This window comes from Zalophus californianus, chromosome 2, assembly GCF_009762305.2.
Source record: "Zalophus californianus isolate mZalCal1 chromosome 2, mZalCal1.pri.v2, whole genome shotgun sequence".
NCBI classification, from domain to species: Eukaryota; Metazoa; Chordata; class Mammalia; order Carnivora; family Otariidae; genus Zalophus; species Zalophus californianus.
The window spans coordinates 136,649,071-136,675,596 of record NC_045596.1 but is presented as its reverse complement, the minus strand read 5'-3'; the positions used below and the strand labels follow the sequence as shown (position 1 = coordinate 136,675,596).

The window sequence follows — 26,526 nt, the reverse complement described above, 5'->3', positions numbered from 1 at the left end:
TTCTTCTCAAAACATTTGCTTCAGAAGATGTATACTCTGGGAGGTTGATAAGGATATATTGCCTGGATTCACATGTCCAGTCTACCTAAATTAGTGGATTTTGTCTTGATAGATTGTTACCAAGAACGTGAAAGCACATAGTATACTTGGCCTGGAGCACCATAAATATCCAATAAGCACTTTTTACTATTAATCATAAAACATTGTGTTACTGCTCTTTGTTTTTCATCTTTCTTCAGTTTTCTTTCTTTCCAAACCTATTAATTTTTTTCTTAAATCTAACCATTTACCTGTAGTTTATTTTTCAAATTTGAAACACTGTATAAGATAAAATGCAGGTTCTCTTATGTCACTTAGAACTAACTCAACTTTTGCTGCGAGTTCGCTCATGACTTGGGTTTTAATCCCCAGCCACCATTGACCACATAACTAGCTAGTACAGTTTCTGCTAATTCCCGTCAGCAATTTCTTGGGAAGTTTCAACTACCTTGTCTGCTTCGGTTCCAATCACTGGTCATGTGCTCATCTTCAGTTGACTTAGCTGAAATTAACCTTTATGCTTGGTTTACTTGGTGCTTTCTCTAGTTTTCACAAAAGCATATAGGTTTTGATTTTGAGAAACTTTGTGAAAACCCTCATGGCAGAACTAGGTCACATTAACCTATTTTCCCTCTTTCCCTTCCACACCATGGTGGCCCAGATCTCTCCTGGGGAGGCATTAGGTTGTTCTGGAAAATATTCTGGGTCCCCGTGACTTCTGCTAACTGTGGACTCCATCCTTGGACTTTTCCTATACTTTTCTGAATATGAAGTAGCATACCTCTGAGACTCAGCTGAACTGAATGAATGGGCAAGTTTTCCCCACGGCATTTCAGTTTTAAATACAGAAGAAATTAAGTTGTTCCCTGTGCAGCACTTCATTGTTAAACTGTGACAGATTTTTTTTTTTCCTATGCAATAAATGTAGTCCCCGATTTAAAGAACATAGCCTGCTAGAAACCTTCGTATGGGAGAGGTTGAATTTAAAATCTGACATTGACAAAATTGCAATGATTTTTTTTAATAGCAAATAAAATCTGTAACATAGTACCTTTGGGATTTTAGACAGAGTCAATCCTAAGAGCTGCATTCTTCCTTAATTTACATTTTAAGTGCTCATCAAGGTGGAAGGCAATGAATTCAGAAGACAGAGCCTATAATGATTTTCTCCTCTCTTGAACTAGGGCAATATCTTCAAGGTCATATAAGATATTATTATTTTTAAACTTTAAAGCATCGTTTTTCATATTATGTCAAGCAAACTTAATACAACTTACATACAAACTAAGATAATAGGTCTTTCACACCAAACATAACATGAAATTGCTAATCGTCAGGTAACATTTTGCAACGTACAATAAAGTTACATACATCCAGAGTGTTTAGGAGAAAAAAACAAAACAAAACGAACAATGATCAATGTGATTGGTTAGTTTTAGTTTCCATGATTACTTCCAGTTGGTACCTACTTTGAAAAGAATGAGGAAATTATTTATAACTCTCTGTTTATATTGCCACAACATGCAGATGTTGTTCCTTAAATTTTTCTTGAGAATACAAATTAAAAGACAAAGAAAAAATGAACTTTATCATTGTGATTAATGTTTTTTTTTTCTTTTTTAAATTTAACGTACGAAACCTGTGGGATATCAGCTTACAGAGAGCAGATGAGTGGAGGAGAGTGGGGAAAGAAGACTTCAGGAGGATGGCTAGGCAAATGAAGGGAAATCATGAGAATTTTGTGTGAGTGAAGCTAGAGGGAGGAGAGGTCAAGTAACGTGGTCACTTCCGTGAGAGCAGTTTCAGTGGATTCATTTGGTAGAAGCTGAATCACAGCGGGTTGAGACTTGGAGCGCAAGTGTTAAGAAAATCAGCTTAGGAACACAGCCACAGGTAGAATCCATTTCTTTTGACTTCAGCTGTTGTTCTTTCTGCTATAGCATGCTGCTGCATAGCATTAAAAATACTTTTGGTACAGTGTTTAGAAATGAATGTTTTCAGGTTACCAACCACCAGAAACATAGTGCCTGTTTGATGTCAGATTTCTGTGAAAATGGGCTGAAAGTCAGAAATTCAACATGTCAAATAAATTGCATACAAAGATATAGGAACAATGTTGCAGTTGCTTCTTTTTTGACCTTTTCACACATAAGCCAGGTGGGCTTCCGGTCCAGAGAGGCTAAGTGCAGTGGACTAAGAGATATCACACCCTGTTGGTCATATTAGTACATGCTTTTAACCAGTCACCCTGCACTATGTTACAGACTGCAGTTTTCAGCAAGGTGGGAGATTGATGCCCTTTTACATGTACATACCAACATATATAATCCAGAATATTAGTATCAAATTTATTTTAAGATAACTTCAATCTATTCATTTTGAAGAAGAAACTGACAGCAGATGATTTGATAAACTATACAAATAATTGCACAGTTTATTTTTTAAAATCGTCTATTGAAGGTGATCAGAAAAACAGACATATGGAATTAATTTAATTTCAGCCTACACATAATATACTTTTTTACTATCGAATCATGAAAGTATTATAAAGTCAAGTCTGGGGACCTTTTTTTGGGAGATTGAATATGAGTCATGGGTCACACTGTATGTCGTCTTGTTTTTCTGCCTCAGTTTGAGGCGCCAGTACTTACAATTTGAAGTCCAGGCTCTCGTAAAGTTATATAATTTAATAAAATTCCTTGGTTAAGTCAGCTAGACCCAAAGTTTCATTCTGTTCCACAGTCGTCAAACACGCTTTTAAAAAATATATCCTGTACTATATATAATCATTCATATAAAACTATAAACATCTATAAGGTTATATAACTATATCTCTCACAAATTTTATATATACTCATACAATTATTTATTTATATAAAAGTACATATTTATATATAATAAACATATATAAAACTACTGTATAACTATAATTACATAAGCACTGCTGTTACCATCTATATACAACTTTAACCATGGCTGTATATTACTATCTTCCCAGTGAAGATCGTTGTGAAAAAACAAATGTACAAAACAAAAACAATTCTGAAAATTCTACTTAAACAACATGATTCAATAGAGATGGTGATGCGGATGTCCTTTCTGTTGGCTTTTGGAAACTCTAGAGAGTAGTAAATACAAAGTTGTTGGGGTTCAAAGAGATGTGGCTTCTACACAGTGCCTTAGACGCTGAAAGCATTTGTACATGTGTGTCCTTTCTTTCTATAGTGAATGGATTCTAGTCAGATGTATTGTAGCATTTAAAAGAAAAATACTATATTCGGAATCATGACAGTGACATTCCAGGCCCATGACTACCTTCATCGTGGGCACACCGGTTATTATTGGTGCTTATCATATTCTTCCCATATAAAAAGAAGGGGTTACACTAGGTCTCTAATATGATTTTCAGTTCTATCATCTTGTATTCTATGTGGTAGTTAAAATTTTTACTTTAAAAATGTTTTTAGTGCACCAGAGGAGTTAATAAAACTGCAGCATAAATAGTTTTGTAAAGCAAAGATGGTTTTGGAAAACAAATATTTACCACCCAACATGCTTTTCATGATGGGGGATTTTCATTTGTTTAAAGCAGAGTACACACATCTTTTTTTTTTTTTTATTAAATGGAATTCAGTGTGAATACTTTTTCCTAATGCAAGCTTAAATTATTATACATTTCACACTGCAGTACTTCCAAAATGCCAATGAATATATTTTACCTATATTTAGCTTCTTTCTTTTTCAAATTAAGCTGGCTATTGAAATTAATTTAATGGTCATAATTCTTGCTATTTAACAATTATAATTCTATTCTTATCTCAGATGTTAACGAGAAAAAACAAATTGCACATGCTATAATCTGTTCAACAAAGTATTACATTTAAGAGTTTTGGCCTCTTTCACAATATGAACCAATAAGACAGGACTAAGAACTAAAGAAGTTTCCATGTTTATGTGTGTGTGTGTGTGTGTGTGTGTGTGTTCATATAGAATTGAAAGACACTCACCCACGCAATATGGACAGAAAAGTCACATAGCTATTGCTCTCTCATGATCACTGCCTTTGTCTGTTGTATCTGCATTTACATGGATCCAAAGTGAATGCAAGCGAAAGATTCTCTCTTCAGTAGTATTCAGTCTGAGTAAGTAGTTGTTTGCTGTGTGTGGCTACTCCTTGTACAGGCTTTTTTTCTATATCTGCGTCATTATGTGTGTGTTAAAAGTAGAATTATATGATAAATTTCTCTTTCTTTATATTTAGTTCAATATAAGCAATCATACCTATCAGAAAAATATTTTTGGATAATTAAATGCTATAAGGTACCATCCTAATATGTTTAGTAGGATATGCATGATCTGTTTTTCCTTTGCTGCTCTCCAGTATAGTCCTACAACATGAAAGCAGTGACTCTTAGCTGTTTTCATATTGTTTTTAATTATGCTTATGGGAATGAACATTGGAAGATGGGATAATGATTAGGAGAATCCATTGCTCTAATAAGGATAATCAACTGCTAGATGGAAAGAATCTACTTCTGTGATAGGGAGAATCCATTGCCCATAATGAAAGTAGATTCTTTGGAAAAATTTTTTCCTAAGAGAAATATTAAATTAGAACTCAACCACAGAGTTCAAAGTAGTAGGTAGGAAGCTAAAGCGGGTCAAAAGATAAAGACAGTTACTGCGACAGATTTGCCTGAAGTTCTTTTACTTCTTTTAGTCTCTCAGGTCTGTCCAATTTCAGTTGAGCTAAGGGAATGGAAAGACTCAGTCCTTGACAAGGGAGGTTTTTCCACAGGAACTTCCCACTGGAAATCTGGTTTTGATCAGGTGTAAAAGAAAAGCTTTTTGTAATAACAGCAACTTGAATTCTAGATTGATTTCATAGTCAGTTTTAATGAATATTTTCAATTACATGAAGAATATTAACAATCCCTTAATGTATACCTACTATTTCAAATTAATTACTTATCACCATTAATTTATTCATTCATTTATCTATCTAAAAATATTTATTGAGCTCATGCTGTATGCCAGGTACTGCTCTAATTCACACAGGTAATTAACAAAGTAGTCTCTTTATGGAGCTAACATTCTGGTTGGAAATGGAGAATAAACAAACCAGTAAAAATATAGCATTCCAGATGATAAGAGCTATTGGCTTCCAGTCATTCCATTTCAATGAAAATTTCCATGCATCTTTTTCACCAAAATTAAAACTTCACTATTTTCATTTTCTCTACCTCCTAGCAGCATTTAATCCTCTTTTTTTAAAAAAAAGATTTTATTAATTATTTTGACAGAGAGAGCTCAAGCAGGGGGAGCCCACAGGCAGAGGGTGAAGGAAAAGGAGGCTTGATTTCAGGACCCTGGGATCATGACCTGGGCCAAAGGCAGACGCTTAACCCACTGAACCACCCAGGTGTCCCAATCCTCTATTTTGACTAAACCTGCTTGAGGGCTTAGTTTTTGGACCTCTTCTCCTCTCAAACCTCTTCCCATCTCATACCTAAATTATATGACCTATAAATGCTATCTAGCCCATACTTCTTTGCTGAACTTCAGGTTCTTATATCCAATGTCTATTTAACATCTCCAGTAGGACTACCAAAAGCTTTCTCAAAAAAGGAATAATAGTTTTCTCCCTCAAACCTGTTCTTCCCCATATCCTTATCCAGATCAATAAATCTACTCAGAAGGAATAATCTTGTACAGATGCTAGACTATATAGAGTCATAAATCCCTTCTTATAGATGAGGTCCAAGTAATGCAATTGGTTTTGCTTAGGTTACACAGTATGACATCGGGTAGGTTAGAAGTCAGTTTCTCTGCCTCATAGAATTGTAGAATACCAAAAAGGAAAAAGGCACTAGTAATCATTTAGGCCACTTCCCTATTACAGAAGAGAACAAAGGTCTGTGGAAGTTAAGAAACTCTGAGATTGTGATAGAACCGGTCCTATCTATTAATGTACCTTCTTCTATATGTATATAAGGATGTTACCCTTCTTAAATCAGAAATCAACAGTGCAAGGTGAAAAGACATTTAAGGGAGATATGTAAAAATTGCAGCAGAGAGCAGCCAAGTCCATGTGAAATTGACAGGGAAGATTTCACAAAGGAAGGGACTTGGAGCTATCTCGGAAGACCTAGAGTATTTTTCTAGGCTAGAGAGAGAGGCAGTGAGGGTACTCCAGGTGAAACCCCTCAGATATTCGACTTCTCTGCGACATTTGATAATGTTGGGGATTTGCTTCACCTTTACATTCTTTTCATTCATAAGCATGATACCACAGTTTCCTTCCCCATCTCAAATGCTGTATTTCGTTCCTAAGGCAATACTTTAGCGCTCTTAGTTTGTTTTTCCCAAGTGAGGTGAGATTCTAGAGAATGTGTAAATAAATCAAAATCCCTGAAATTTGAATCTACTAAATCACGTAACTACTCTAAATCCTACTGCCATGAGCAGCACAGCATGTTACACCATATGGTGAATAAAATAGTTTGATTCAAAGAAAAATATTATTTTTTGAACAAGAGAAACCTCTCTCCATCCCCCTTACCATTTTCAAGTCTAACTTTGTTAAATCTAATGTTAAGCAGATACTTTTTAGATTTGTAAACATTTTGTTTTCTCTAAGTTAATAACAAGGTTGTTTTCTGATTCTTCCATATAAGTGTTGAGGTTGCAAGGAAAAGTCATAGGATCATTATCGCACCATCTGTTCCAGCTGGTTTGTTTTAGTCACATGCTTTTCAGTGTTCTTACTGAGCTATCAACAAACTGCCAATTAATTATGAAAACCTAACAGGTTGTCAAAGGTTACAGTACTGACAAAGTGAGATCATGAGTCAGTATATCGTGGGATTGATTACTACTGATTTAAAATTTCCAGAGCACCTTTTGTAGATGAATGAACTTTTAAAGACATAATAATGACATAATGACATCTTTGGATCCTGTAGCGGAAGAGAAATAAGAAAATGATAATTATTTTCTGAGCATCCATCAAGAAGTGTATCTTTTTATTTAGGTTGCTAATTGATAGCTGTATAATTGGATTTAATTATTTTTCTTAGTAATATCTTAATGGAGAAAATCTTGCAAAGTAGCCATTCACAGAAGATAAATGCAGAAACTGGTCTTTGTCTCTTGTGCTGTCTAACACTTACTGCTGAGCTCAATGCCTATTTGCAATAGAAATCAGAGTTTCCCAAAGGGGGGAAAAAAGTATCTGACCTTTTTAAAAAAGTATTTTATTTATTTATTTATTTGAGAGGGAGAGTAGGGGAGGGGCAGAGGGAGAGGAAGAGACAGAGAATCTCAAGCAGAGTCTGCACCTAGTGCAGAGCCTGACTCAGGGCTCGATCTCATGACCTTGAGATCATGACCTGAGCTGAAACCAAGAATTGAACGCTCAACCAACCAAGCCACTCAGGTGCCCCGGTATCTTTTATTTTATTTTATTTTATTTTTTTAAAGATTTTATTTATTTATTTGACAGAGAGAGACAGCGAGAGAGGGAACATAAGCAGGGGGAGTGGGAGAGGCAGAAGCAGGCTTCCCGCTGAGTAGAAAGCCCGATGCGGGGCTTGATCCCCGGATCCCGGGATCATGACCTGAGCCGAAGGCAGACGCTTAATGACTGAGCCACCCAGGCGCCCCTCTGACTTTTAATATCAGTTGTTTCATTTTATCTGTGACACCAAATAAATCACTCCAGTTGTCTGATAGCTTTTGCTGAGATAAGACGTTTATATTTTTATTTTTATATTTTAAATTTTGTATAACTTTGTATTAATAAGAAATTTTAGACTTGAAAATTACAGGACTATCAATGAAAAAATAATCATGGTTAATAGTATGAGAAGTAGATTAAATGGTATAAATAAGTTGTATATAATGCACTGAAGCTTTGCATGTTGATGTTTGTTGTTTGTTTCTTGTTATCAACAACATTTGTTGTTACCAACTCTTAGTAAAACTTCTTAAAGCAGACATTCCTAGCCTATTGCCTTTTGACAGAGAAAATATGTCAGGAGATTATTGATCTAATTATCAATGTGTGGAGGCGCCTCGGTGGCTCAGTCGTTAAGCGTCTGCCTTCGGCTCAGGTCATAATCTCAGGGTCCTGGGATCGAGCCCCACATCGGGCTCCCTGCTCCACGGGAAGCCTGCTTCTCCCTCTCCCACTCCCCTGCTTGTGTTCCCTCTCTCGCTGTGTCTCTCTCTGTCAAATAAATAAATAAAATCTTAAAAAAATAAAAAAAATTATCAAAGTGTGGAGGTTTTCTCACCCAAGATTTGTGAGATTTTGGTCACCTGTTAAAATTAATTGTTCATTTAATCTGTATGAAATATGTGTAGCTGTGTGGAATATATGTGTATGTGAGTGTGAGTGTGTGTGTGAGAGAAAGAGAGAGAGATGGAGAGAGAAAAAGAAAAACCCTTAAATGGGCAGTTTGAGTAATTTATGACCCAACCTTTACCCTGTCATAATGAGACAAGGTTTTTGCCATGCCTCTTTCCTTCCTCTCCTATTTGACAACTGAAGGAACATAGTATTCAGAACCCTTAGAAAATATCCCTTCAGCTGAGTTGGTCCTGTTTGCTTTATTCTTGGGCTCTATCTTAGATTTAAAATATTCCATCCAGTTGTCTTATAAACAAATATTTACCTCTGAGAGAAGTATTAGACTATACATCAAAATGACAGCAAAGGGATGGATTGCAAATGAAATTATTTAGTTTTCTGGTTTAGTTTTCAGATGTTTTGTAGTGGTAGTGAAATAGGAATTGCATTCAATATCATCAGAATGCAAGAAAACACATTTTTTTTTTTACTCTTGAATGCAGGATGACATTCATTTATGCATTCATTTATTGAGTGTCTAATAGGTACCAGACAATTTGCTAGGCTCAGATGATATAATGCTGAAAAAAAAAAAAAAACCACAAAACCAGATCCCTGTATTCATGAAGTTTGAAGGAGAAAAGAGATATATATAATGTGAGGAAGGTCAACATTATTCAAATAATCATATTAATGATGTAGAATTACAAATGGTTGCTCTGAATTTAAGGAAAACAGATCTAGGAGCATGAGTAACTAAGAAATGTAACTCAGGCTTGGTGTTATGGGGAAAGATTCCTAAGGGATATGTTTGATACGTGAAGGTTTTTGGCAATAAATGGCGATGGGGAAAGGTACATTTCAAGTGGAGGAAATAGTGTACAAAAGTCTCATAGTGGGAATGGACCAAGTTCAGAGAACCAAATGAAGGTCAGTGTGGCTGGAGAGCAGTTCTTTAGAGGAAGAGAAAAAACATGCAGAGCCCAGACTCTGTGGGCACTTTCAGGATAGGTCAGGGATTTTGGCTTTTATCTTAAGGGTAAATGAGTATATCCTAAAGTTATTAACAAGGACAATGACATCATGATATTTGCATTTAACATGACCATGCAGGCTATTGCATAGGGAATGATTCAAGGGGCATGTGCATGAATGGGAAAGGCCGGTAAGGATGTGCTTGGGGCAGTTTAGGGGAGATGTGGTGCTGATAGCTTGAACTAGGGTTGTGACAGGAGACTGGAAAGAGACCGATTTTAGGAGATGTAAATCTTGAAGGTAGAACTAACAGAACTCCAGGATAGGTTTAATATGAAAGGTAAGGGAGACAAAGGTGTCTCCTTCATTTCTGGCTTGACTAAATGGGTGAATGAAAATTTGGCAAAGTGTGACTTTATGTGGGGTTTGTATACCATGAGTTGTTTTTGAAATATACATGTGGAGCTGTTAACTAGGCTAATCTGGGGATCAGATGAGAAGCAATGATATAAAGGCTCCCCCTGCTATCCAAAAATACAGCATTCCTATGAAACCTTTCATAAGCCAAAAAGAGCATAAAATGAAGAAGCAATTACCATTAATTTATATGGAAAAATTGTTGAGTGTCCTCAGACCCCCCAAAAAAACCCTCTTAGGCTTTTCTGATACCTTAGGACGTATCTTGCTAACAGATGCACAAAAATAAATCAAGATAAAGCACAGATGCTTACAGACACAGTTCAAAGCCCTGGTGCCTTGGTGCTGAGATGCTGAGTGTAGTTCCCTGGAAAGGAGCTTGGTGGGGCCACGCTCTCTACTCCATGCCCCTGAGGCATGCTGCTTCTGGGCTGACGGCAGAACAAAAGCAGAACTCTGTTTTCTCTTCTCACCTTTTTGTGAAACCAAAAATCCTTTTCAGATTTCTTTGGGATAGTGAAAAGAGGTACTAGTGTAGGTGTTCTGTAAAAGCAAAGTGGTCTAATGTGAACTTTTGAAAAGCAGGAGGTAGCTGTAATTAAAACCATAGATGACGTTGAATGTCTAGCTGGATGGAGAGAGTAGGTAAGTGGCTAAGAATGAGATTTTATAAACTATAATATTTAATGGTGAAGTAAAGGAGTGGGATGAACCCACAAAAGGACTAAGAAGTTTTCACAAATTCTAGAGAAATGGAAGAGAGGGGTGTCTTAAACACCAACTGAACTTCTTGAAACAAAGAAATGTTACTTTGATAGAGTGATAGGAGTAGAAACATGGTTGTGTGAACTAGGTTCAGAAATTAGCTAGAATGAGATGCACAACTCTTTCAGAAAATTCAGGAAGTGGAGGAGAGAAATTATCTTAAAACCTGGGTGATTTGAGCATCTTTAAAGATGGAAGTTAATAACTGAGTGGGGAAGTTCAGACAACAATAACTAGCAGGGTTAATTAATTGGTTTAGTTTCTTAAGAAGTCAGATGTATAGAACAGAGTAGACAGGGGGAGAAAGAGCTCCTCTATTGTTACAATAGGGACAAAGATATGTTGGTGAAAATGATAAAGTGAGATATAGTTTAATCCAAGCATAGATTTCTTTTTTTAGAAGAGGGTTTAGATTTTATATGATAATAAGTTTATGGCATTTTACAACTTCTCTGGCATATTTAAAGACACAGAGCAGTGGACAGACTCATATGGCTTTTAGTTTAAAGCACTTGTTAAGAAATTTTCTAGAAAATATTCTTTTAGATAGTATTGGGAAAATGCATTCATAACTCAGTATAACCCTCTGCATAATTTTTGTTGTACTTCAGTTCATTAAGTGCCTACCATAGAAGACTACCTTATCAAACTCACCAGTCTCACCAGTGAATTATAATAGCTATGGTTTTATTAGGTGTTATTCATCAAATGTACTCAAAGAGGAGTTCAAGATTTATAAGTATGTTGATAATTGTACTCTCTACGTGTGCTTAAAAATTAGCCATGGTTTAAAGTTTTTTTTTTTTCATTTTCTTTCAACTTTATTTTAATTAATTATCCTTGATACATTTTGATTGGCATTTATATCTCTGTGTATTTAATGTTGTGTAAGGCTGTATGAGTGAAAAAAACAGTGTTTGTTATGATCAAAGGGATCATAATCTTTTTTTGGAGATGTGTACCTATTATGGATTCAGTTGGCAATTGCCCACAAGTTTTGATTAGATCTGTGGAGATTTCCATGCACTATTGAATATTTCTTGATGATTTTTTTTCAGTATATAATGGATTTTCTGATTACTTGCAATGCTAATTTTCACAGGTGAAAAGCAATAAGAATGTTTAAGTGCTGGTCAGCTGTTTTGGTTCTCGGATTCATTTTTCTGGAGTCAGAAGGAAGGCCAACCAAAGAAGCAGGATATGGCGTTCAGTCCTACCAACCTCTGATAAGATTGCGACACAAGGTACAGTCAGCATTCTGAATTTGCTCACAGCACCTAGCAATTATGAACTGAACTACTAGGTGTCTGCTTTATTATTCACTTAGGAGCACTTATTTCATTATATGCCTCCAGAATATAATTTCCGTATAAAAGTGCACATTTTAAAACATGAAATGGTAGTAATTTGGAAATTTATAATTTGGGGAATTAAATATTTCTTGACAAAATATAGAGATGGCTCATTGAAAAAAAAATCATTATAATTTACATTAAGTCATAGATAGACATGAAAATAAGTAAATATGTTAAGACCAAATCAACTAGATAGACTAGTTTCTTTATTCCCATATTAAGTTCAGAACTTTTTAGACTAAAACATTAAGTGTTATTTTTTTTCATTTGCAATAAAGTAAACAAAAAATGATGTCTATACAATCTGGAGATATATAGGTTGGCCAAGAATTAGTATTTATAGAAATCATTAGACATTTTAATTTCATAAAAAATCATAATTTTAAGTTCTTTAATATTGGGGAAATACTTCACTTCCTTATGATAAATATTTTCAGGTATAAAATAAATTGACATTCAGGCATACTATAAATTATATAGATTATGTACTTACATTAAGCTTTAATAATAGAGCAACTTTTTAATAGTAAAGTAACTTTTTATTCAATCAAATTAAAAGTTTATAATACATTTTGATTTTCATAGTAGAAAATAAGACAAAAACTGACATGCTAATTATGGGAAAATATATATTTTAAAATTTCTTATGTTGCTTGTCTTAAAAAAAACAAAAAAAAAACCCTTGAAATAAATATAAGTACAGTTGATCCGTGAACAACATTGGTGTTAGGGATGCTGGCCCCTGCATAGTCGAAAATCCACACATAACTATATTTTTAAAGATTTTATTTATTTGACACAAAGAGTGAAAGAGAGAGAGAGAGAACACAAGCAGGGGGAGTGTCAGGCAGAGGGAGAAGCAGGCTTCCCACTGAGCAGAGAGCCAACATGGTGCTCAATCCCAGGACCCTGGGATCATGACCTGATCTGAAGGCAGATGCTTAAGCGACTGAGCCACCCAGGCACCCCACACATAACTTTTGACCCTTAAATCTTAAATATTAATAGTCTACTGTTGACTGAAGCTTTACTGATAATATAAACAATGAACACATATTTTGTAAATGTGTTATATACTATATTCTCACAATAAAGTAACTGAGAGAAAAGAAAATGTTATTAAAAATTATAAGGAAGAAAAAAATACATTGACAGTACAGTACTGTATTAATTTAAAAAATGTGTATAACTGGACTGATTCAGTTCAGACCTGTGTTGTATACATATATGCATATATTTACATTGCATCCGTATACATTGCATACATGTTTTTGCTGAAATTCTTCCATACTATTATAATGTTTTGATAAAATCGCTCAACTTGGCTGGGAGTTTTATGTGCCAGACCATAGGGTAATCTCTTAAATGTAGTATTTCATTTAATCTCCAAAACAATCTTTAAAGATGTACCTTTTTCATTTGATATATGAAAAATCAAGATTTTTAGAAATGTTAAGAGATTTTAGGAATGTCTACATTTATTGAGTATATTAATTGACTAGATCTATACATGCAGTATAGATTTATTATTTATTATTATTATTTATAGATTTAATAGCCAGAAAATATAAAATAAGTAAAATATGAAAGTATACTTCAGTGTTAAAAATCATTGTTGAAATTTAGTCACATGTAAAAGTAAGTTTCTGGATAAATGCAGCTGGAGAATTGACCTTGTCCCACTATCATTCAGTTATCATTTGTGTCCTCTACCTCATAAACTAACAATCAGTTTTATCCTAGGCCAAAGCATAGAAATAATAACCCCCTTATGAACACTCTCAAAAGATATTATTACTACAGTATATTGGCTCATTCTGTTACATAGCAGTGAATATGTATTCGGTGCTGTTTGTCTACCCTAAGTCATGTGTCTTGAGGTCAGAGACTGTGCCTTTCTAATCCTTTCATTCCTGGTGCCATGATCATAATAGATATGGTTTAATTGGCTCCGTGGCAGAAAAATGACCGGGAGAATGCATGCCTAGGCTGTTTTCATTGTTCTCTTGCTAAATATAATACCAGGGGTTTTTATGTGTCAGTGTACATTTATAAACAAACTGTTTTGGATTAAATCTGGACGTTGAAGATAAATTATTTACCATGCATTTCTGTGAGATTTAGTAAACCTTTAAAGAAAAGAAACAACACTATGAGTTAAGACTACTTGAGAAACACGAATAATCACCCAAAATGATTAAAGTTACCTCCCAATCTTTTCTATCTCTGTGGCTCTTACCTCTAAATAGTTAGAGGTAATATATGATTACTGGTATTTAAAAGCAGGGAAGCAAAATGTAAGAACTAACTTTCAAATGACTTAGGCCAGAGGTAAGATTAAACTATAAAAGTCATTCGTGAGTGTGTGTGTGGAAGCGTGTACTTGACGGTAGTAAAGAAGTACCCTGAGTTGTACATGTCCCTGCCAAAACCTCGCCAAGTACTTTCTGCTCACTAACAACATCCCCACCCAACTGCAGGGAAGTACTTTTATTTCCCCAAGACCTTGATGATTCATCTCATTAGGGCCTTTATTTCTATTTGAATCAATCATTATTTGGGTCCCAGAAATGCCCTGTCATCCTTTTCCCACTGATTTCCGTTTCAGCTAGGCTCACGTGCAAACTTATTGGTGAAGCCTCCCCAGACCATAATTAAAAAAGGAAGTCACAGGCATTTCTTTTCTCCCCTTTTAAAATATATTTTCACCATTTGTCATGGTCATGGGTCACCATGTCCTATTTATTCGTTTTTTGGATGTTCCCTTCCATTATGACGTGAACTACTATTCATCTTGTTATACCATAGCACCTAGAATTGTGGTCGGCACATAGTCAACACTTAATAAATGAATATGGAATGAATGATTCCATCTGCTGACTAGAATAAGGCTGAAATCATATATATATCTGATACAGAATATATTATATAGTTTATTGTAATTAATAATAAATTAATTAGGTATAATTTGTTCTGTTTGTGAGAGTAAAATCAGCAGAGCAATTCTTAATAAAATGTTTATAATAAATTATTTTAATATTATTACATAGATTAATTTCCTATTATTTGTTATTTTTTAAACTTAAGTTTCATTTAAATTGCAAGGAATATAAACGTCTATTTCTGTAAGACTTAGGGAATGGATAAGAAGATTTTCTGTTTGGATTAGGCTCCACTGTATTGAATGTATTTATTGCCTAGAAAACAATAAAATAAATCATACATATGATAGATCTTGATATATATTAGCTATTTTCCACATTTTTTCCAGAGAGGTGTCAGTACTTTGAGTTTGAATGAATATATGTTTAGAACCCATGTTTACCAAATATCTGTGTGTCAACTGTAAAATGAATCGTGTCTGGGGAGCAAAAAGTGAAATATGATTTATTTGTCAGATTAGATAGAAATGTTGTAGTTGTAAATATAAATATATATGTACATATTTATATCATTTACAACTATATGTACACACAAATGTGATTGAAAACACATTTGTCTGTGTCGTAAATATGAATAGCATATAAATCTATCATGCTAATTATAGAAATTGTAATTATAGTCCACAGTATGTCTGAAGGAGCTGATCATGTGTTTCAACTGTGTGTTTATCCAACAGACATTTATGGAACATCAAATGTAGGAATTTAGAAGCTTATTCTATATATTAGGTCATTTATTGAATATTCCTATGTAGTAAGTGGCTTTATTGTTATTCCATAGATGAGGAAACTGGAGTTTCACAAATGTATAGTAACTTTTTAATGCCACATACCTAGAAAATTAAGAGAAAGGATTTGGGACTTAATGCAAGAGACTAAATAACTTAATGCAGAATACACAATGAGAACTTTTCATAGTAATTTGATCTGTGTGCCATATATTTCCTATTCTCCCCACATTCTGATCACATGGTAGAAAGGCAGGATTTTATGTCCCTTTGCGGTTGGATGGGACTGTGTGTCTAGTTCTGGCCAGTGAGTTAAGAGAAGTGCCACAGGATGCATCTGGGCTGAATATTTGATTACAATTATAAAATGTTCCTGAATTCTCTTTTTCCTCTAGCATTACAAACAGCATCTGTTCAAGGTAGTGGTTGCTTAATCACCCCAAGTTTCTAAATAACCAGGATGAGTAAAACACCCAGGCAATTTTAGGGATTGTCTTGAAATGTGAAATGAGAGAGAGAAAAAAATCAAAACAAAACACTTCTGTTTTAAACCACTGAGATTTGGGAGTTACTTGTTACCTCTGCATGACCGTAGCCTATCCTCACCAATAAAGACAGAACTAGAACTTGCACTCATATCACCTCATCAGAAATCCTGGGCTCCTTTTCTGTGCCATCTTGGCTCCTTGTTTCATTTCCACTCTTTGGATTTTTCTTACTCTCAGAGTTTCTCTACTTCTTTCTTTTCTCTACTACTTGCTGGGTCATAATTTCCATCACAATGTAACTTCCTGTTGCATTTATAACCCTGTAATATGCATGTCCTAATATTCTAGCATATTGTCCTATGCTCTCATTGGTTGGCTTTGAATCCTGTTAGGAACAATACTATACCTTACATCCCTTTTCTTACCTACAGCACTCATCACACTGCTGCATTGTTGGCTGCTGCTGATAATCAAAGTCAGGCCTGAAGGAAGATCTTAGGAGGACAATAGGAAAGTTCTTTGAGTATACCTAGTGGGACCACTTAGAGGCCCTAAAATTCTTAGATCTTTATGTGACCAGAGAATGCTATGTCCAGCTGTATGGTACAAAGTTGCCCCTGCAAACCTAAAGTGATTTATGATTCCTTTACTTTCTAAATCAAAATGTTTGTCTCTGTGAGTAATTACTGTGCAAATGAGCAAAGAGTTGGCATAATTTAATAAGTCCAGAGAGTGTTGCTATGCCCTATAGTGCAGTATAATTCAAAGACATCATTTGTGGGAGATGATTTTTGACTTTTGGTATAAAAGAATGATAGCTGTGGGTTGGTGAAGAGTGGCAGAAGAAAACTCTAGGGAAGGAGACAAACATTAAACAACACATCAAAACCATGACCACTTAGAGTCTGGAAACCTTCAGGCAAACCCAGGAGCATTATTTCCTGACTGAGGAAAAATTGTGCCCTTCTATCTGAAATCTCTGACTGCTTGCAGCATGTTCAAGGGAAGGCCCTTAAAATGTTAATATATTTTGCGGAGGTAAGGAAGCAATTTGGCACATTATCTAAGAGCAAAAATGGTGGCGATGAAGGGAGTGAAGGACTACTGGTCAAATAATTAATTAAATATTAAAGACCATACTAATTAATATATATGTTGATAGATTTATTCCATATACATCATAATGGCTGAATATTATTAATAAATCTCAGATTTTTTTCTTCTACTCAAAGAAATTATGTTTGAAAAATCAGAACATTTTTGAAATTTTATTTCTGAGAAATGAGATTCTAGTATTAACTGAGCTAGTTCCCGGAACCCAGTTTCCACAGGGCAATATAAATAGGACCAGATTCAATCAGCACATACCACAGGAATGTTACATGAGAAGATCTGTGAGTTAAAGGGCACCAACTTTACTGTATGGGCCATAAGCCTGCCTGTTCTTTGCACCCAAGGCAGACCTTATCTTCATCATACTGGACAGTAAGCTTTCCTGCTCCTTGCTGTGAATGGAGATACAGTCTCTGTCTTCTAAGGCTGGAAACACACTTGCTCTTTGCTCTAGAGAGAGACATTATCTCTATGTTTCAAGGCAGTTTTTTAAACAAACATCCTTGAACAGATATTCCAGAGCAAATGGCAGTCAGTGTCTCTGTTCCTGAGGCCTCAGAAGCATTAGGCGCTGTGGAAGATTGTCTCCCGACCCACATGGAGAGGACCGACCACCTTTAACGCGAGGCTAGAGTTGCCATCTAGTTTATCTATCTAAAGCCAAAATTAATGCTGTGTGTATTTCAAAGTTGATTTGAACACCAAGTACATGGTTATAGCTTCATCCCACATCTTACCTGGTTAACTTTGTCCTTTCTGGAACTTTAAGGGGAAAAAAATATTTTGCTCACCTTTGGATGTGTTGCTTGCATGTTTGTTCCTTCAAACCAGGGGAAATTTGATAAACTGGGGGAAATTGGCACACAGTGGACTGAATCATTTTGCCTACCAAAAATAAGTTAACAAAGGGATATTATCTGCCTTCTAAAATTCTCAAGAGGAGGACCTACTACAGAAAATTGGCATTTGATCCCTTCAAGAATGAATTCTCAAAGCAGTACTATTATAGGTGTGTAGGGGTGTAGGGTGGTTTGCAAGAAGTATACTCCCTTACATTCTCTGACTCTACATTAAACTACTGTTGTAAAGTTTTAACAGTAGCTATCACTGGAAAAAATAGAGCTACTTTCCATTGAAGATTTAAAGGTTTGAAATGTTAAAAAATGTGACGTTTGAGTATTCTATTTACATCTATACACAAAGTATAATAAAATACACAAATAAAGTCAAATTTATATAGTGCCTTAAAGCCGAGCTTGTCAGAATTTCAGAGAACTCTACTTATGTATAAACCTTGGGCACATATCATGCTTTCTACCACCCCAGTATGGATTTTCAAGTGACTTGAGTTACAGTGCTTCCTTTTACCCAACGCCATAATTAAAAAAAAAACTATCCTGATAGTTAAAAAACGGCTTTACCTGTTTTTCTGAACATTCATCCGTCTACTGATTAAGAAACACCAGAATATTAGGACCTAGGTGCTATGAAATAACTTTGTCATTACAGTTCATTTTCTTTAGATTGACTTCCAAAGCCTTCTTATCTTTAGATCTAGTTGTCTTTTCTCACCGTTTCTGTGGAAAGGATGTTAGCTACATCATAATTAGTTTGCTAGGAAAACAAACTATTAACACACCCTCATTATCTGCTAATTAAGCACATTATGCTACCTCCCATTCAAAAAATAAAGTATAGGTAGGCTGTTTTTAACAGGGTTCAGTGTGGATATGCTAAACTGTAGACGTAGGATAAAGGGTTGTAAGTTAACAGGTGAATGAAGTGAAAATACATTTATCTAATCATTAATATTAATATATTGCAAGCTAGCATTTTCATTCATTACCTCAATGTGTAAATTAATTATAAGTTGTTTTGTACATCTTTCATTATTAAAATTCTATTGTGAATTCAATTAGCAAAGCTCTGCATTATAAATGATAGATAATATCCTGATTTATAAGCTTGACATTCAGCATGTTTAAACGATAAACACCCTATGGTGTATGAGCCACAATTGAAAAGTGTGGTATTATTTTTAACTAATATTACTTGCTGCTTATTTCGGGCATCAGTTCCCTGTATATGAGCTGAGAGTTAGGTTTTTAGAGCCTTATGATAGTAGAAAATATTCAATCTATTTAAAAAATATATATGTTTATTATATATCATATATTCATTTTATATTGTATATATTGTATATATTTATTTATATATTTAATATATATTAAATGTGTTATATATATGTATATATAAAAATACAGCTAGGAAGGCTGAGGGCCGGGGAGGCAAAGTTCTTAGCTGAAGATCACACAGGTGGGTGTTGCTCAGCTAAGATTAGAATCTGGGTTTCCCATCCTCCAGAACAGTTCTGTTTTCCTTTAACACATTGCCCCCCCAAATTAACATGTTTCTTCAAGTCCAGTTTTTAATCAGCAAAAACATGCATTTACTCATTATTTCAACAAGTATTTCTTAAGTAGCTGCTACACACAAGAGCCTGAACAAAATGATTCAAATTAAGTTCTTAAATACACATGTTGGTTTGCCTGTCATTATTGATGAAGTAAACATCTCAAATGAACTGATTGAAAATACAATAAAAGACTTTATTTAATACCCAGTAAGGGCACCAGCCTTCAGGGACAGCCAGAGAATTTGCTTCATAGAGACTAGTCTACAGAGAAATAAATGGGGTAACTATGAGTATTCGCCAGACGAGGCACTAGAAAAAACATGCTTGGTTAAGATGTTGAACTAGTCACCAGGCTGTCTGAAAGTGATTGTGAATTTATCAGCAGTTGAGTGGGTTAAACAAACAGCCCATTCAGAGACGGGGCTGTCAATCATTATACTAACAATTGGTAGAAATAATGAACAAAAAATATGTCTATTTTGAACATTCAGTCAGAAGTTTGCTTACTTATGCTATAAGAAATACTGGCAATGTGGTTGTTTTCTCCTGAGGTAGGGGCCTCTTTTACTCTTTCTCAATTTTTTTAATAGGCTTTTTCCCCAAAAAAGAATTCCTTTTTTATTTATTTTTGTATTTTGTATTTGGCTGTGGTTGACACATGATGTTATATTAGTTTCAGGTGTACAGCGTAGTGATTCAACAACTCTATATGTTATGCTACGCTCACCACTATTTTTAGAGCAGTTTTAGGTTAACGAGAAAGTCCGAGGGCCCATATTCCCCTTGGCACCACACCTGTACTGACACCACACTATCATCATTCTGCAGGATATTTTCCCAATTAGCTTTATAATCTTTTATAAAGCCCTCACAAAAACCAGTGTTCTGACAATACTGAAACAAATTATTAAATAAATACAACATAAAATTTTAAAATATATTATTTGAAATAATTTAAACATTTCTCTTTATTGTGTAAAGGTTTAGAAAACTTTTGAAGGGAATTGTGTATCCGTTATGTTTCTTTTTTCCCAAATTTTGGAATGAAATTTTAAGTGTACAGCAAATTTGAATCAACTTTACAGTGAATATCCATGTAACCAAGACCTAGATAAATATTTTATTATGCTTGGTTCTCACATATATATGTGTTTGTTTGTGTGTATCACCATCCCTCTTTTCATTTATGTATCTATCTTATTTTTTTATTCATTTCAAATTATATTATAGACATTAAACTCTTCTTTCTTAAATACTTTGGTACATATCATTAGAGTTAAATATTTATTTAGAGTTTTTTTTCTTTTGAGATACATTTTATACACAATGGAAAGGCCCAATCTTATACCTTTATTCTTTAAATTTTGAAAAATGTGTACACTTCTCCAATAAACATCAAAATACAATTGTATCGAGATATTGAAAGTCATCACCAACCCGCCTGAAAGTTGCCTCATGCCTCTTCCTTGTCAATCTCTGACCCCCTCATTCACTCTGAACCAACAATGTTCTGATATTATTCACCATAGTATAGTTTTATCTGTTCTAAAATTTCATGTAAATGGATCATGCCATATATGCAGATTTGTGTAACATTTGTTTCACCCAAAGTAATGTTATTGATATTCATTTATGCTATTGTTTCTCAAAAGTGCATTCTCCTTTATTGCTGAGTAACATTTTATCATATGAATGTATCACAGAATCTATGAAGTGTCTATGAACATTCTTGTACAAGTATTTTTGGTTATATATTTTCATTTTCCTTGGGTTAATAGTTAGTAGTTATTAGTGGATTGCTGGTTTGTAAGTTAGGTATTTTTCCTTTAAAAAGAAACCATCATGGGGCACCTGGGTGGCTCAGTGGGTCCAGCTCTTGATTTTGGCTCAGGTCATGATCTCAGGGATTGGCCCACCTTGGGCTCTGCGCTTAGCAGGGAGTCTGCTTCAGGATTCTTTCTCCCTCTGCCCCTCCCTCTGCATGTTCTCTCACTCTGTCTCAAATAAATAAATAAATCTTTAAAAAGGAAAAAAAAAATAAACCACCAGAACTTCTTCTAAAGAAGATGTACAATTTTACAAAATTTCCAGCTACTTTACATTTATGCAACTTTTGCTGTTCTGTTCTAAAGAGTGGTATTTATTGTAGTTTTAATATGAATTTTTTTGATGACTGGTGGTCACATTGAGAATTTTTTCATTTGTGTACTGACTATTCATAAATCTTGTTTGTGAAGTGTCCAAAATTTTTTGCCTATTTTTTGTAACATTGTTTTTCTTTTTACTTACTGTCATTGAAGTGCTTTACATTTCCTCAGTGATTCAAAGAATATATAATTATTTTATGGAAATATTTATCACTATAGAATTTTAAATACATGTAGCTACTGTTGGAGTCTTTTTTTTTTAAGATTTTATTTACTTATTTGACAGAGAGATAGACAGAAGAGCACAAGCAGAGGGAATGGCAGAGGGAGAGGGAGAAGCAGGCTCTGCACTGAGCAGGGAGCCTGATGCGGGACTCGATCCCAGGAGCCTGGGATCATGACCTAAGCCGAAGGCAGCCGCTTAATCATCTGAGCCACCCAGGCTCCCACTACTGTTGGAGTTTTTAGTGTGATTTCATTGAAAACAATGTGAAGACAATAAAAGGAGTCTACCTTTGGACAGAATTATAAATGTTTAACTAAACAAAAAATAATAATAATAATCAAAAGCTATAACTCAACACAAATTAGATGTGGCTAAAATAATGCTATATTTTATTACAATGCACCTAAAGATATACACAGATATGTTTTCATATCTATGTATATTTATATATGTATGCATATTTAGGATTATATATATTATATAATTATATATTAGTATATATAATTTAAAATATGTTTATTTCACTCATGTTTCATTGTTAACAAATTTAGGAATTCATCGATTGCAGTTAGTTTATGAGCCACTTAAGTTAATCTGTCACACCCAATTTAAAATCTAAAACAATATTTTCTTAGTATATTATCTCTCTAACTCACTCCTGTGAGATTAACAATATGCAAACCAGAAATGGCAGAATTAACAGTGGCAAGAAGGAATTAAAACTCCAGTTAGGAAAAGAAAGAATAAAAGGACATATAACTACTGTGATGAGAAAATGTCTCTTGCTTTATCACATTATATTAGAGTTTTAACAAGTCTTAAAAATGAAGTGCTATTTCATCTTTGAAGAATAAAAAAGCAAAAGATATTTAATCCTACTGGGTTCTACATTCCTGTCAGTACCATAGGTATGTAGCAAGTGTTAATATAGCTTCAATAATGTATCACTAATTGTATCAATTCTGTTTCATCAAGCGAATATTGCTTTTTTAATTTTTGTATTTATTCTTTAGGTTTATTTTGGGTTTATAGATATTTAAGAAATTTGTATGAATAAATTTTATAACTCTTATTTTTTAACTTTTTATTTAAATTCCAGTTAGTTAACTTACAGTGTACAATGTAGTGATTCAACAATTCTGTATAACACCAGGTGCTCATCACAAGCGCCCTCCTTAATTCGCATCATCTGTTTAACCCATCCCCCCAGGCCTCCCCTCCAGCAACCCTCAGTTTATTCTCTATAATTAAGAGTCTGTTTCTTGGTATTCCACTCTTTCCCTCCCCCGTTCATTTCTTTTGTTTCTTAAATTCCACATACGAGTGAAATCATATGGTATTTGTCTTTCTATGACTGACTTACTTTGCTTAGCATAATACTCTAGCTCCATCCACATCTTTGCAAATGGCAAGATTTCATTCTTTTTCATGGCTGAGTAATATTCCACTCTGTGTGTGTGTGTGTGTGTGTGTGTGTGTGTGTGTGTGTGTGTGTGTGTGTACACATAGATATATGTTTCTGTTTAAGCAATATTATATTGAAAAAAATTTAAGACTATATAGCTTGTCCACAGAACTTTGAATGGAGAACATGTATTAATCAGGTATTAGAGATACTAAGGGAAAGAGTGTGTAGATATCTATGAGTGATGGTACCAGTTTCCATTCCATTTTATGCTTAGCTTATGGTTACATGGATGTGACCAAGAAATAATACATGAAAATGGAAGGCAAGCAGAAGGTTGAGCAGAAAGCCCTCCTTATTCTACTCCCTCTTCACCTAGGACATTTCTGATTTATTTTTATATATTTTGAGTCACAAAAGATTCATTTGGGTAAAATATGCTTGTTGCATAATAAAAATTAAATATTGAAATGGATGGTCTTAATTACCTAGTGATTTTGTGAATTATTGTTTCAAAGGGTTTAGCTAGTTCCAGAACTCAATTATTTTTAAAGATTCATTTATTTATTTGAGAGAGAGAGAGAGAGAGAGAGAGTGAGAGCAGAGAGGAGAGTCAGGGGGGAGGGAGAGAGAGAATCTCAAGCAGACTCCCTGTTGAGCACAGAACCTGCTGCAGGGCTCAGTCCCATGACCCTGAGATCATGACCTGAGCCGAAATCAAGAGTCAGATGCTTAACTGACTGAGCCTCCCAGGTGCCTCCCAGAACTCAAATTTATCCCCAAAGGATGAAGATGAGCTAATACCAAATATATATTTAATTAATTAAACAATTACTTTTAGAGAAAGAATGTGCAAGTGGTGGGCAGGGAGAGGGAGAGAGAAAATCTTTTTTATTTTTTCTTAAGATTTTATTTATTTATTTGAGAGAGAGCTCAAGAGCAAGAGAGAGAGAGAGCACGAGCAGGGGGGAGGGGCAAAGGGAGAAGAAAAAGAAGACTCCCCGCTTAGCAGGGAGCCAGATGGAGGACTTGATCCCAGGATCCTGAGATCATGACCTAAGCCAAAGGCAGACTTGAGCCACCCAGGTGCCCCGATTGAGAGAGAGAGAGAGAGAGAGAAATTTAACCAGGCTCTGCACTGAGCACAGAACGTGAGGCAGAGCTTAATCTCCCGATCCTGAGATCAAGACCTGAGCTGAAATCAAGAGTTGGATGCTTAAGCAACTGAACCACCCAGGTGCCCCTGAAACCAAATATATATATATATATATATTAATATATATATATATATATATATATATATTAAAGACAACTGGGGCGGGGCGCCTGGGTGGCTCAGTTGGTTAAGCGACTGCCTTCGGCTCAGGTCATGGTCCTGGAGTCCCGGGATCGAGTCCCGCATCAGGCTCCCTGCTCGGCAGGGAGTCTGCTTCTCCCTCTGACCCTCTTCCCTCTCGTGCTCTCTATCTCTCATTCTCTCTCTCAAATAAATAAATAAAATCTTTAAAAAAAATAAATAAAGACAACTGGGGCACCTGGGTGACTCAGTCAGTTAAGAGTCTGCCTTTGGCTTAGGTCAGGATCCCAACCCTGGGATCGAGCCCTGTGTTGGGCTCTCTGCTTGGAGGGGAGCCTGCTTCTCCCTCTCCCTGCCACTCCCCCTGCTTGTTCTCTCTGTCTGTCAAATAAATAAATAAAATCTTTAAAAAAATAAAAATAAAAATTGAAGGCAACTTTAAAAGTTTTTTTCAGGAGAGAAACAAATATTTTGTAAAACATATTTGCGTGTATCTATATACCCATTACAAAAGCATCACTGAAACTGCAAGTTGAAATGTTATCTTATTTGTCTACAAGTCTAATATCTTCATTTGGCTAGTGAATAATTTAGGTCTTAATTGTTATTGTGTCCAAATAGCTAAAATCTAGTAGTGATAGATTTGGGAATAACACTCTCATCTCCTAATAATAGGGACTCCACTTACTAGGGACATCTTTTCTGATGTATTTGTTTTAAACACTATCATCATAATTATGCACATGCAGCGCCTATGTGTATTATATGTCCAAATATATCTAGGCCAAGCATATTTTTTATAATTCTACTAGATCATCAGCTCCTAAAACTTTCTCTTCAAAGCTTGATGTGCCAAATAACCATGTGTTCTCAAAAAACAAAACAAACAAACAAAAAACCCCAAAAAAACAAACAAACAAAAAAGACAATACCTTTTAGTTCTCCCTGTGGAATCTCAGCCATTGTCTAAGTCCATCATTATAATAAAAAGCAGCCTCTTTAAAACATAAGTAGAATTGGTTTTGTGCTATAGTTCAAACCCTGTTGTTGTGTCTAGTGTCCCTCTTTTTGGAAAACTGTTCCATAAGATCTTATGATTTTTACTTTTGATTGATATAATAAAGTCCCTTATTCACTTCTCAGAAGTCTGTATTCATTGCCCCTGAGAACATTATTTCTGTGAATTGTTCTGCTGAAAATGGATTCTAATGACCAAGTCATTTGGAGAAAACTGCATAGTATGCTTCTGTGGAAATCCACAATGCACAAGAGCATATTAAAGTCTGAGAAATATTCTAAACTTTGCTTAACCTAGAATTTCCCAACTAAATGGACTATAGAAAATTTTGAATACCTTCTGGTATTCTAGGAAACACAATTCGGGGAACTATACTCCAGTGGCTTTAGCATTAATTGCTACTATACATAGCAGACAATTTTGGCTTCTCTTGAAACTAACAATATTAAGGATCTGACTTACTATCATTTTATAGCTATAACAATAAAGTATAATAAATCCATTTTTGCTCTTTTTTATCAGTCTCTATTTCAGGGTATATTTTTTTAGAAAGAGAATGTTCACGTCATAGTTTAAGAGTTATGATACACATATCTTCTCAAATTAATGTTTTTCTTTCCTTTAATTCACATTCTATGTATTAATCACTATTCAAAATCTTGCTATCAGTAATTAGGTTGTATTCTTAAAATAACATATTGAAATACACCAATTTTTATAACTTTAATTGAGGTAACTTAGGTACAGTGAGGTAAGTAGATCATCACTGTACATTTAAATACATTTTTGCATATGTACACATTTGCAGGGCGGCCACTGAGATTATGATACAATATATTTCT

The 26,526-nt window shown here is 34.7% G+C and overlaps 1 protein-coding gene across 2 annotated transcripts in view; it reads left to right on the top strand.

Moving 5' to 3' along the window:
* Positions 1-26,526, top strand: part of FSTL5 (follistatin like 5) — a 741,602-nt gene that overhangs the window by 31,781 nt on the left and 683,295 nt on the right. For both annotated transcript variants that reach the window (XM_027597352.2, XM_027597351.2), the window contains exon 2: positions 11,652-11,793. In XM_027597352.2, the coding sequence (XP_027453153.2) occupies positions 11,668-11,793 (126 nt within the window). In that variant the 5' untranslated portion in view covers positions 11,652-11,667. The remainder of the gene's footprint in view (positions 1-11,651; positions 11,794-26,526) is intronic.